The sequence below is a fragment of the Pan troglodytes genome, chromosome 9 (genome assembly GCF_028858775.2).
Source record: "Pan troglodytes isolate AG18354 chromosome 9, NHGRI_mPanTro3-v2.0_pri, whole genome shotgun sequence".
NCBI lineage: Eukaryota > Metazoa > Chordata > Mammalia > Primates > Hominidae > Pan > Pan troglodytes.
The window spans coordinates 114,228,618-114,243,042 of record NC_072407.2 but is presented as its reverse complement, the minus strand read 5'-3'; the positions used below and the strand labels follow the sequence as shown (position 1 = coordinate 114,243,042).

Here is a 14,425-nt window from a genome sequence, read left to right as displayed (position 1 = left end):
AATGTGTGTAGCCCTGCACATGCACATGGCTTTTTAGATTCCCAGGGATTCGTCCAAGCTTTTCAAACCCCCTATAGACATCTCATTCCTCAGGGGTTTATTTTACATTTTACACAACTCTGAATTTCACTTGCTGGTATTCACATCTTCTCAATGGCTTTCTTCAAACAGCAGATGCTGAAATGACAGGCATAAAAGAAAACCATATTCAGGACATTCCCTTTCTTGAGCAAAACTGCAATTTGCAAAATCATCGGTGACAGGTAATGGTGACTGGTGATTCATTCCTGGTGATGTCTTGGGCCAAATTCCAGAAGCCAATGTATATTCAGAAGGAGCAGGGAGAAGATCTGCATGTATGACTTCACCCAGAAGCCCTGGCATATAAACAAGAGGTGAGTTGTCAGTTTCACCCAATTCCAGGCCTAGCACTTTCCAAACAGACTGAGACCATGGCAGTCTTCCATGACATGCTGCTGCAGCCACTGGGGATGTTTCTGTGCCTCAGTCTGCAGCTTTCTTCTGCCATCTTTATAAGGTACAGTAGCACCTGCTTCACCTTTGATGAATACTACACCGTAACCCTAGACATCAAGGCCAGTTCACATATCTACGAAAGCAATGCAGTCTATTCTGGTGAGTAGAAGCCATGCTCTCTGCTGTCCTTTGTTCCCTGAGGGAAATTAACCAGAATTTCGGAACACACCCCTCTATCGCTACTCTCAATTATACAAAACATGTGTCTTCTGAACCAAATGGGAAGCAAGGGAAGGAAGAGAAAGAATGAGAATTAAGGGAGTGGGCTGGGGGGCTATTTCTGCACATTCCTTGTGAACTCAAGCCACAGGAGCGAGAAAGCCCCAACCCCAGATTCACTGAGTCCCGGCAAGAGCACACTTGGGGTAGATTCTCTGACTCAAATAAAATGGGCAGTTTTATCATTTTAAGGGATAATCATTGCATTCCAGTGTATAATCTTTTCTCTTTTTGTTTTTGTTTTTCTGGAGACAGAGTCTCACTTTGTCACCCAGGCTGGAGTGTAATGGTACAATTTCAGCTCACTGCAACCTCCACCTCCTGGTTCAAGCAATTCTTGTACCTCAGCCTCCCAAGTAGCTGGGATTACAGGTGCACACCACCACGCCTGGCTAATTTTTTGTATTTTAGTAGAGATGGGGCTTCTCCATGTTGACCAGGCTGGTCTCGAACTCCTGGCTTCAAGTGATCCACCCACCTCAGTCACCCAAAGTGCTGGAATTACAGGTGTGAGCCACTGTACCCAGCCTCCAGTGTGTAATCTTTTCATATCTATTTGACAATATGATGCCTCTGGGGATAATTGTATACTGCATTTAGTCCGTGGGTGAAAAAAATCTAATAAACAACACAGGGGAAGTATTACTAACCCACTTTATGTATGAAAAGCCTGAGACCAAGGGAAATTAAATGAGCTGCCCAGAGTCTCCCTTCTAGTAAGTCATAGAACTGGCTCTTGAATCTTAGTCTGTTCATTCTTAATCCAATGCTTTTCTTAGAGGTGTCCAGTAGATATTTTTTATATAGCCCTTTTTGAATCAGCCAAACCTAAAAGTCAAGGAATATGCTTTCTAATTCATTTCATAATAATAACACTTCCTATGGTGTTTAACATGTAATAGTGACCTATTAGGGAGATATCATTATCATTCCCATTTTGTAGATGAGAAACAGAGACAGAGATGCTAAGTGACTCTTGCTCAGGTCCCGGAGCTACTTAAATGGTGAAGGTAAGATATGAACCAGCATTCCAGCTTCAGAGACCCTGCCTTTAACCACTATATACTCTTCCTTATAGTAGTGAGAGCTAACCCTTCTTACGATGTGCTGGGCATGTTTTAGAAGTAGATGCTGTTATCATTTTACAGACAAGAACTGAGGCACAGAGAAGTTAAAAATTTACACTAATAAGTAACTTAGCTAAGATTTGAATCTAAATAGCACAACCAAAACTCGTACAGCTTTTTGTCCAGCCAGCTGTCCAGCTTCAGAACCTTTCTTCTTATCTACTGTGTTATTCTGCCTTTCTTAAAAGTCTAACTTTTGCAAAGACCACCAGGGTGATCTCCACACTCATAGTCTAGGTCTCAAGACTTCAGCAGGTGAACAATCATGGCATGCCTTCACGCGCTCACCTTGCTTATCTTTTGTCTTACTTTTAAATGAGGACTGACACTAAGTGCTTCAGTTGTGATGGGGCCAGCTATGTCCCACTCCCTCAGGCAGTGGATATTGTCCTGACAGGGCAGGGAGGATAATCTTGTAATTCAAGATGAGCACAGGTGGACATATGTGCAACCTGGAGGAGAGCCTGAGGTGTCAGAGGCACCACTGCAAAAGAGATCACGAGCCTCTGGCATTTAAGATAATACCTCTCCAGGTGAAAGATTTTGCTAATGCAATGGAGGAAAGAGAAATCTATCACTGAGCATGGTGGCTCACACCTGTAATCTCAGCAATTTGGGAGGTCAAGGCAGGCAAATTGCTTGAGCTCAAGAGTTCGAGACCAGACTGGGCAACATGGCAAAACGTAGTCTTTACTAAAAACACAAAAATTAGCCAGATGTGATGATGTGCGCCTGTGATCCCAGCTACTCAGGAGGCTGAGGTGGGAGGATGGCTTGAGCCCAGGAGGTGGAAGTTGCAGTGAGCTGAGACCACGTCACTGCACTCCAGCCTAGGTGACAGAGCAAGACTCTATCTCAAAAAAAAAAAAAAGAAAGAAAGAAAGAAAGAAATCTATCATATGAAGATGCTATGGAGGGGGAAACATGGGAGCCTTCTGAAAGCAGAAAGACAGGAGAAAGATGAGTCAACATGATCCACTGGGGTGAAGGGGATCACAGCAGTCACAGAGACGTCAGGTGGAGCAGGGAAAGGGAACAGCAAAAGAGAAGACCTAAGGCTCCTTGAATGCCTACTTATGCCATGAACCCCCAAACTTTATCCAATTCCATTTTAAAACAGAAATGTGCTGCAAAAGCTCTGTGGCAAATTGACTCATGATACAAATGATTTAAGTCAAGGGTCAAAATCTTCGCCGACGGAGATGTAAATTGCCAGATCCCACACCCGTGGTTACACAGCAGGCTCCACGATTGCCTTGCAGGTGTTATTGCCAGAACTCAGGACTTCTGGGGACTCTGAGTAAATGGTCACCCAGGCCAATCGCTTTTCCTTATTTTGGTTTTGAAATTCTTTTAAACTTTGGGGTGATGTCAACATTGGTAAACCGTGTATAAGTGGCTTGGCAGGTCCCAAGAAACAACTGCAGCTCAAGCAACATATTAGAACAGGTTTCCTGGGTCTGTTTTGATATCAGTGAAAGAAACTCTTAATACAGTGACATTTACATTAAGACTGTGCTGAGCAAGGATCTGCCTTTTTAAAAAAAAAAAAAACTTCTATGGGCAAGAGGGATGTGATTTGCTTGCTTTTCTTGCTGAACTTTAAGCCTTAAGGGCACTATACAACATTGGATGCATGACTTTTAAAATCAACCAATGAGTAGTTACTTAGGGCCCCCCAGAGGCCCAACACTGGGCTGTCCAGATACCAACACAGATGAAACCACAGCGCATAGCACAAAGCACAAAGTACAATATGATTAAGAACGCAACAGTTTAAAAAAAAAAAAAGGAACGAGAGTTAAAAAGGGATAAATTGGTCCAGAGGTGGGACATAAGCAAGCTGTTGGAGTGGAAGAGGGGATGTGATGTATGATGAGAGGGAAGGAAGGCTTTCAGGCAGGCAGCCAGAGGTGAGCAAGGATCAGGGGCAGGTGCATTTGCAGAAAAAGGGAAAGGCTGGCTGCCCTTAGAGTGGGAATACAAACAGCAGGCTGAGGCTAGGTTCTTACAGTCCAAAAACATGTGTTGGATACTGTAATCCACAGACCAGAGCAAAAATATAAAAGCAGAAATGTTGACATGCTCTAGAAAGAAGGACCCTTTGAAGGTTTGGACAGGAGTGTGTTCTGATGGACCTGTTGCATAAGGAAGACTGGTGTGGCCGCAGCACGTTGCAAGGCCACCTGAAGGAGAAGAACCTAAGGCCAGAAATCCAGAAAATATAGGTGCCTAGGAAGGAAGAAAGAGGATTTAAACCAGAATGGAAGGGGAAAAGCAGGACAGGGCACACCCGTGCAGAGCTGACACTGACGACTATCTGCATGACACTGTCTCTGCTCACCTTCTACTGCACCTGACGCACAGATCTAGAACAGATGTCAGGTGCTCACTGGGCAAGTCGAGGTCTGTGGGATCTGCATCACACAACCGTGAATGGCAAAACTAACAACCAGAACACAGACCTGTTGTGTGCATATAGTCACATAATAACAATTGCAATTTATCCAGTACTCCCCATGTATTAAAATCTTCACATTCTTCTCTTTATTCTCCAGGACCTTTCAAGATAGGTATCATGATCTCAGATAATGAAGGATAACGTCATTATCCCCAGACCTAGAACCAGGCCAGGTGCAAAGCGGGCATGCAAGAAATATTTATGGAGTGAATGATGAACAATAAGGAAACCGAGGCTCGGAGGTGAAATGACTTGCTCCTAAGTGCTATAGTCAGAATTCAGGTCCAGGACTGTCTGATCCTTTTGTGTTGCATGATCAATTTGCTTCACTTGGTTAAGGAGAAGCCTTAAAGAAATTTTGCGTGGCTGAAAGGGCCCAGGAAAGAACAATACTCTAGCATTGAGGAATTCACTCAGAAGAGAACTCCTAAGGGAAGAAATGGAGAGACAGATATTTTCTTTAAATGCCCTCTCCATTACACATCCGAAGGCTGAAATTAACAAGTGGAATTAACAAGTTACTGAGGGTAACTCTCTAAGGAGTTAGGGCCCCTGTGGCTCAAAGGCACTCCTTCCCACACCCTAACAACAGAGACCAAGAGAATCAGCATTTCTGGGACCACAAAAAGGGTTTTGCTTTTACTTGGCCCACCTGACCTTCCCACGTGCATCAGCCTCTTCCGTCCCCACACTCCCCCTGAGAAGAGGACCAAGCAGGCTTGTCTTCTCATCTGAGAAATGGGCCCCGGCTCAGAGAGGTAAAGAGATTCACTCCCAGAATCTCACCCCTCGCGTGTAGCAAAACCAGAGCTGAGTATGGGTCTTCTTTTGTCTGCCTTTTACTGTAAAAAATTTGGAAAACACCAAAAAGCACTAGAAAGAAAATAAAAATCATCTGTAATCCCACTACCAAGAAATCACCACAATTAATATCTTGATGTATTTCCTTCCAGACTTTCAACTTCTTTTACAACAGTGAGACCATATACTCGATGTGCATATTCTTTGTAACTTTCTTGTTTCACGCTTTGTTTTGATTTCACTGCCCTCATCCCTCGAGCTTGGCTCAGAGGGAACAGATGGCTGATTGCTTCTTCATCATTTCCTCCCAGTATTTGTTCCCGTGAATGACAGCGTCTATGCTGTGGTCATGAAAACCTTGGACGAGAACAGTGACTCAGCGGGCCTCTGGCAAAGAGCGGATAAAAATTGCTACAGCAACTCCACGTATTACGTGAAAGATCAATACATGACGGTCTTAGAGGCACAGTGGCAAGCTCCTGAACCTGAGAACATAACTGAAGTGGAGATACAGTAAGAACCTAGCTTGCTTTGCTTTGGGCTTTAAAATTTTCATATTGGGTTTATGCAGTTTTACACTAAGCTAGGAGGACTTAAAATACAATCCAGACGTGATATGGAGAACTCAGCAGTCGCACTTCATTACCGTCTCACAGTGCTCTACCATCCCTTCCATCTATAGGCGCTTGCAGACACACACATTCACACACACACCACATACCACACACACACTCACACCACATACACACCACACACACACCACATGCACCCCACACACCTCACACACATACACCACACATACATACCACACACACCACACATACCACACACACCACACACACACATACCACACGCACCCCACACACACACATACCTCACACACCACACACACATACATACCACACACACCACATATCACACACACACCACACTCACATACATATCACACACACCACACACACACAGCACACACACATACATACCCCACACACACCACACACACCACACACATACATACCACATGCACCACACACACATACCACACACACACCACACACAACACATACACCCCACATACCACACACACCACACACGCACCACACACCACACACACACACATACCACACGCAGCACACACACCACACACACAGTACACACACACCACACACACACTCACAACACACACATACATACCACACACACCACACACACATACATACCACATACACATCACACACACAGCACACACCACACACACTCATACCACACACACCACACACATGCCATACGCACTCATGCCACACATACATACCACATGCACCACACCACACATACACCACACACACACATACCACACACATACATACCACACACACCACACACACTCATGCCACACACACATACATACCACATGCACCACTCACACCACACACACCACACACACGTACATACCACACACACGTACATATCATACACACACCATAGAGGTACCACACACACACCCCACACATACAACACACACACCATACAAATACCACACACACACACCACACACCACCCCCACACACCACATGCTACTCACACTACACACCACACACATACACACACTACACACATCTTACAGACACCACACGCACATACCAGACCACATTCCCACACATACCCCCTTTCCACACACACACACACCACTTATGCTCAACATCCTCAGAAAGAACTGAGCACCCTCTTTGTTTCATATTCCCTATGTTCAAACTGGAGAATCATTTTTTAAAACATGGATTCACTTTGGAAATGGCTCGCTAACAGAAAGTGTGATGATTGTGTAATAAAACTGGCTTGCTAGTGTCACACAAAATGGACACACTCAGATTCTGAGGTAAGGTCACCTGGAATCGCATTAGACTTTAACAACAAATCTTCCTCCCAGCTAGGATCTGTCATTAGGTTTACTTCAGGAACCACATGTTGGGAAGTACTTAAGGCTTTCAGATTCCATTCTGTACTGAAAGGGCCGGTCTGACCCTCAGGCTGTGTCAGCTTGAACAGCCATGTCTCTATGGAAGCTGGTAATGATGACTATGCTGTCAAACCACCCTGCCCTCTCCCTCCATGTGCTGGGCCTGGTTGGACCTAATTGGCTTTGGAGGAGGGACTATTGTGCCCACAGAGTGACTGCAAGAGTAGAACCCAATGGGAGCTACTACAATCCAGCCTCCCAATGACAGCAGTTGCTTAGAAGCTAGCCAAGGCCAATTAGGGCAAGGGCTTTCTTTTCATCTCGCATCATTAAAGCCTCCACATTCCATGCAACAAGAGATGAAAGACCAAACAGTGACCATCTGCAAGACAAACGGCCCAATCCCACTGACAGCATGGTCTCCAGACCTCTCCCAACTTGCACACCCGCGATAACACGCTGGCCTCCCTGCTTGTTTATACCATGTTACATGGCCTTGATCAGCGAGGCTGAGTCAAGGGGAGTGGAGCCACATATTATGAGGAATGCAGAAAGCAGGGGACTCCACAATGGTGGGCTGGGCACAAAAGGGATGGGAAGAGGTCCCTACTCATGGAATGTTACAATGAGGTTAGGAAGGCGAGGTTAGGGAGGCAAGGCCTATGTAGAAATAATGACTGAAGTTAATTCCTCAATAAACCATTCCCTGAACTCCCAAATCAAATATGAGCTCCCAGTTATACACTCTCAGAATTTCTTCCCCTTCATCACAGCGTACATCACAGATCAATTCTTTACCTAGGTAATTGATAATCTGTTTAAAATCTATCCCTCTGAAGAGACTGTAAGTGCCCTGAGGATGAAAACCAGGCCTGTCTTGCTCAACCACTGCCCCCTCAGCACCAGGCACAGTGACTGAAATGAGGTGTCCTTTCATTAATGATCTAACACATGTATGAACAAGGGACTCATATAATGGGTTTATTGATAGGATAACAGTCCAAGCGGTACCAGTGCAAACATGAAGCACCTATGATATGTCAGGCACTGTTGACAACAGAACCTGCCTTATAAAGTCGGTCCTCCCATGGGGACAGAGGCTCCTAGCAAGTCAGTGCAACAGAGCATCATGCCTAGCTTAGTGACAATAGGGAGAAACAACTTCATAGAGGTTACCATTGAGTCTATGAGCAGATGTGACCAGGACAGGTATTATAGGCAGAGGGACTGGCTTGAACAAAGACCAGAGGTATGTGTACCAGCCTGTGGGCGGTCCAGGGTGGTGATGTTGGTAGGGGCGTCGGAATGGGAGAGGCTGTGTGGAAGTTGACCAAGATCGTGGAGGATCTTATCAATCAAAAGCAGACAATGATCTGCTCATTGTGCCATACAGAAAGTAAGCACAAAAGGAATTAAGGGGCGGGGAAGTCCGAAATGTGAGCTGAACTTGTGAATTCCGCATGAGGTCCTCAGCATTACCTCTCATTGATTTGCCCTCCACAGAGCTTTCACTGTCCAGATCAGAGCGCTGCCTATACTTTCTACTCTGAAGCTAAGAGAAAAACGTGAGTTCCTTTGCAGCCCATTTGCAAGTCTTGCAATGAACTCAGTCAGCCTGGAAAATTACCTTGTGGGTTCCCTAGAAAAGAGGGTCTTCTTATCACGCATCACTCAGCTATCTATCAGTTGAGTCTCCCTGCACCTTGAGACCTATAGAAGATTTGCCCAACCCGTTGTCCCATGCCCTTTAGAAAACAAAAGCCCTCCCCCAAGATTTCTGCAAATTCCCAGGGTCTTTATATTCTCAGGGTCATCTGTGGCTCCAAATGCCGCTTCCATAGGAGCTGTTTCTGTTCAATACCACATAGACACAATGTGAAAACATCTTCCTCAATTTCCACAAATAATTCCCACTCACACAAAGCCTTAATGGATACAGTAGACTTTAACCAAAGGGTTTTAAAGGGATTGGGGGTGGAGGCTGGGGAGTTGCACAAAGAAGGATTGATATCATAGAAATAGCAATGTCTTTAGTTCTTAAAGTGGCCTGTGGCCACCACCACTCTACTAGGAATTTCCACAGCTTTTCACAGGCTGTCGCCCCCAGCTTCGCACCTCCCTGAGGTTCCTCGCCCATCTTCTTCCCCATTCCCTTTCTTTTCTCTTACCTCCCTCTAAGGAGCTATATATAACAAATTTAAGGCTGGGTGCAGTGGCTCACACCTGTAATCCTAACACTTTGGGAGGCCAAGGCGGAAGGATCCCTTGAACCCAGGAGCTCAAGACCAACCTGGGCAACACAGTGAGACTTTGTCTCTATTTAATTTTTTTTTAATTGAGATGGAGTCTCACTCTGTTGCCCAGGCTGGAGTGCAAATGCAGTAGTGCGATCTCAGCTCACTGCAACTTCTGCCTCCCGGGTTCTCCTGCCTCAGCCTCCCAAGTAGCTGGGATTGCAGGAATGAGCCACCATGCCTGGCTAATTTTTATATTTTTAGTGGAAATGGGGTTTCACCATGTTGGCCAGGCTGGTCTTGAACTCCTGACCTCAAGCGATCCACCCACCTCAGCCACCCAAAGCACTGGGATTACATGCGTGAGCCACCACGCCCAGCCTAATTTTTTTTTTTTAATTTACAAAAAGGTTCAAGAAAGGAGATTCAGAAAAATAGGTAACTTGTCTAAGGCCACACAGAAAGTAAATGGCCAAAAGAAGACTCCTATTCCATATCATATTTTTCCACTTTTCTTAGACTTACATCAAAACTATAAAAATACATTGTTTTTGAATGACTTTTTTAAATACAAGATTCAACCAAGAACAAGAAACATTAGCCTTTCGCACTGTCCAACAACAGGTGGTCCTCACGAGCCCCCAGACACTGAAAGACACCTGGCATGCTGCCTATTTTCCCGCCAGTTACGCATTGCAAAATGTGTTCAAAGGGAGAATTATATTCAACAACAAATTGTAAAGTGATTATGCCTAATGAAACTATTATATGAATGTCTTAACTATTTCCTTGGTGGATTTCCCTCTGCAAGAAAACAGAGAGTAGTTTTTTCCTCAAGGCCATTGCCAAGATGAACCCTTGTGTAAATGTTACTGGAAAAGGGGGGTCTTGATATCAGATCCCGATAGAGCGTTTTTGGATCTCACACAGGAAGGAATTCAAGGTGAGTGGCAGCCTGTAGTGAAAAGAGATAGTTTACTGAAAGCTACTCTATTACAGAGTAGGGTGTCCTCAGAAAGCAGGTGGAGGAACACACTGTCTTTAAGTTTTTCTTGTATAGGGGCCTTGTCTATGTAAAGACTAAACTAAGCTGTGCCTGTGTGTGAGTGGGCTGACAGCATGACAAAATTTATTACTTTATTGATGTAAAGAAAACTATCCCTGACATTTTAGTGTGTAAGTCCATCAAAGCGTAACTATAATTATCTTGAAAGCATATATTGTTAAGGGTATTGGGACATCTGGACTTTCCGCTGTTATAGGAGTGTGTCCTTGTTGGTATCTTCGGTCTGTTTCCTCAACTGTAAACATCTTAGGACCATGGGCTGTGACTGGCAAGGAATGTGCTTGCTAGTTGCAAGATGTAGTTGACTTTTAAATGGTGTCACTCTGACTCTCCTAGGCTCCTGCTTCCCTGACATAAATGCCAAAAAGGAAAAAAAAAAAAAAAAAAAAAAAAAAAAAAGGTTTGTTTCTAGTCAGGACTCGTTAGCTCCAGGCTAACAAAATCCAGTTAAAAAAAAAAGAAAAAGAAAGTAGTTGCATTCCAACTGTCTGGGTTAGTGGGATGCCAGAGAAACATTTGGCCTGGGGAAGTGCTAAAGATTAGACAATGCTACCTTACTGGAAGGCACCCTCCAGGCGGGAAGAAGACTCCACAGGCCTGAGTCGACTCCTGGACATTCCCCTTCTTTTTTTTTTTTTTTTTTTTTTTTGAGACAGAGTCTCACTCTCTCACCCAGACTGGAATGCAGTAGCGCAACCTCCGTTCACTGCAACCTCCACCTCCCGGGTTCAAGTGATTCTCCTGCCTCAGCCCCCTGAGTAGCTGGGATTACAGGTCCCTGCCACCACACCGGGCTAATTTTTGTATTTTTAGTAGAGACAGGGTTTCACCATGTTGGCCAGGCTGGTCTCGAACCCCTGACCTCAAGTGATCCACTCACCTCAGCCTCCCAAAGTGCTGGGATTACAGACATCTGGTCTCTTCCTCTTCCTTACAGACCTCCCTACAGTCCACTCAGAGTCTTGGAGGTATTCCCGCCAACCTCCAGTTTGTCCAGGATCAGACAACCCCTCAGGACTATGGGCCTAGCTTTCTGTGCTTCTCTGCAAGTTAACCTCAGAGAACCAATGTGTGATCAGGTCCCTTCATATAAAACTGACCAGTGCCTCAGAAATCACAGAAACAGAGTCAGGGCTTTGGACTGGGCACCTTTCCATTAACTTTAAAGCAGGGATGGCCGTCCTCGGGTCTGGATTGGATCTGGTTCTTACAAGCCCTTGAAATTCACAAGAAGAAAATAACATTGTGTCATTCTGGATCATATTTGCACTGATTAACCTAATCTATTAAAGACAAGATTACATTCAGGAGGAGACTACCCACCCCAACAACAAATGCAGCAGTTGTATAAATTCAATAGGTCTCCACCTCATCTCACAGAACTATGCAGACCTTAAGGGTAGAAAGTGTTTCTTCCTTATTTTTGTTACTTAACCCTGTGTGTTTAACCCCCAGCTTTTCCCCTCCTCTGAAAACACTTGGCACTGGAGAAGGGTTGATTGAATTTTGCTCATGAATCTGGCTCTAGCATTCCATCACATTACCCTCCTTTCTCGAGTGCCCACCCACCACCCAACGGAGGTTCCGATGCCATTTTCCAGTGCCAACCGCACCCTCAACCACCTTTCCAGTGTCAACCTTAGCCTTAGCTGCCAAGATTCCCCAGAGCTCAGCCTTCAAGCCTTTCTTCATGATTACGCCCAAGAGTATCAGACTCGAAGGCTTGGCCAACCAAGTCTTCAGCAGCCCCATCACAGATGCCATTTATATCCTGCTTGCTTTTCTCACCAGCACACTTCTCTTCTAAAGGGAAGCCAGGGAAACAATTGTTTCTGCCTCCACTGCATTCTCCTACATTCAGTTCCAAGCTAGTGCTGGGAACCGAATGTGTGTAAATGAAGGCTTTACATTCTCAAATGTGCAACTTTGCTGCCACGGCTTCAGACCAAAACAAAGATCTGGAGGCACTCATTGGCAGGCTTGGGTCACATAGATGTTCATCTGGATCTTTCAGGACACATATTACACTTTTTGCAAATATTTAGAACTGGCCGGAACTTAGTCACCTAGGTTCTCCCTATTGGTTGAACAGGTTGGCAGCCAATTCCACAGCCAATCTCAACTTTTGTTCACTGCCAAATGATTCCCCTGCAACCTCTGAGTTTCTGTGGGAAGAATCCTTCCTTACTTTCAAGATGATCTCAGATTTCTGACCAAACCCATTCAGGTTACAAGGAACTTCTGTGACTCATGTGACTCAAGAAAGAAAGGAGAAATAGCTCTGAGGCTGCTGGCAGCTTCCCATTTGTCCACACCAGTAGATTTTGAAGGGCAAGAGAACAGGAATGAACCATGTCTGAGCAGCCAATATAGAAAAAAACTATGCTATAAAAACATTTTTGTCACAACAAATAAATTATACTTTAAACAAGAATAATGAATGTGTTCCAAATATAAGTCTCTAATGAGTAAGTTAAAACACAGAGAATTTTGTCTAATTGTATTATTTGTGTGTGGGTATTAAAGAACGAATCAAATGGTGAGTGTATGTGTGTTTTCAAGACCAGACTTTGGGGCAAAACTATCTCAATTTTCATTTCCCTCAAGTGCAAACTGGTCATTTTTCCCCCAATAGTAATTTCCGTTAAGAAATGGGCAAAATATATGTGTGTGTGTGTGTGTGTGTGTGTGTACACACACACACCTATATATACACACACATATATACACACGAATTTGTGTATATAGGCAGTGTTGTTATTCCCACAGTGCCTCAGAGTCAGCCCTGCCCTTAACTGGCTGAAGGATGTGGGATAACAACACCTATATACACATATATTTGTGTATAGGGACCACTGCAACAGGGTCTTGCAGTGAAGGAGAGAGATTGGACTCAATACCCTATTTATAATATATATAACGCAATGTACAACCAGAAGGAAACATGGTATGTCCAGTAATAAGCTTGTAATAAGCAACAAAGTTTTCTTTTAATAATGATGCTAAATTCCAGGATGCCAACATTCTTTGCTGATCCCTAAAATTGTGCACCTCGTAAGAATTCCGACTCTATTCTTCCCTCTCCACTTAGGACACCTTGATGATATTTATCACTCCCTGGTGTTTGTAACTGAAATGTAATACGTGTCCTATGTAAATACACAATCTGCTTAGTCATATATGCTTGTTTAACTGCCAAAGAGATGGGTTGGCTACGATTCTTTTCAAGCATCCAAAAATACTCACCAGAAGGAACTAAACAACCAATTTTCCTAAGATTATCCATCTACTAATTTGGGGGCTCAGAGAAGTAGCATGCTCCTAATCTCTTCTAAGATGCTGACTCCTAGGTTGACTCCACACCAGCTCTGATTCAAGAACAACAGGTGGCTCCCCAAAAAGGCTGAGCAATTTTATGGGATGAGAAAAAGCCTACAAATGATCATTTACTAAGCATTTACCTTATGCTTCATTAATGTTGCTATGAAAGTACTATAAGTAAGATCCTAATTTTTGTATTCCAAAAGTTCCCGCTTTTGTTAACATTTCCACCCTCTCTCCTCAAAAATATATATAAAAGGAATTTTACCACAGTGTAATCCATAAAAACCACACCTTTCTGATCTAGGTAATGGCTATCCCTCATTGCTTCAGGCTAATTTATCAATAAATACTTATTGAGCACCATGCTGCCTTTCTTCTGGATATGTACCTAGTGGTAGAATTGCTGGAGCACATGGTAGTTCTATTTTCAGTTTTTTGACAAACCTCCATACTGTTCTCCGTAGTGGCTATACTAATTCACATTCCCACCAACAGTGTATGAGGATTCCCCTTTCTCCACATCCTTTCCAGCATCTGTTAGTGCCTTTTTGATTCAAGCCATTTTAACTGGGGTGAGATGATATCACATTATGATACTGATTTGCATGTCTCTGATGATTAGTGATACTGAACATTTTTTCTTACACCTGTTGGCAATTCGTATGTCTCCTTTTGAGAAATGTCTGTTCAAATTTTTTG

The 14,425-nt window shown here is 44.0% G+C and overlaps 2 protein-coding genes across 4 annotated transcripts in view; one reads left to right on the top strand and one right to left on the bottom strand.

The window, feature by feature from the left end:
- LOC451550 (uncharacterized) overlaps nt 1–14,425 on the bottom strand; it is a 128,096-nt gene that overhangs the window by 103,164 nt on the left and 10,507 nt on the right. The gene's annotated exons all lie outside the window — the stretch shown is intronic.
- Nucleotides 182–12,282, top strand: PLET1 (placenta expressed transcript 1). Its single transcript, XM_001140213.6, has 4 exons — nt 182–636; nt 5,457–5,658; nt 8,606–8,667; nt 12,034–12,282. Exons 1-4 carry the CDS (start codon nt 453–455, stop codon nt 12,207–12,209), a joined length of 624 nt encoding a protein of 207 aa, XP_001140213.1. The 5' UTR covers nt 182–452; the 3' UTR covers nt 12,210–12,282.

Coding starts and splice junctions, on each gene's coding strand:
- PLET1 (XM_001140213.6), top strand. CDS start 453: ATGGCAGTCTTCCATGACATGCTGCTGCAGCCACTGGGGATGTTTCTG. Junction 5,659..8,605: donor ATAACTGAAGTGGAGATACA/GTAAGAACCTAG, acceptor TGCCCTCCACAG/AGCTTTCACTGTCCAGATCA. Junction 8,668..12,033: donor TCTGAAGCTAAGAGAAAAAC/GTGAGTTCCTTT, acceptor CCACCTTTCCAG/TGTCAACCTTAGCCTTAGCT.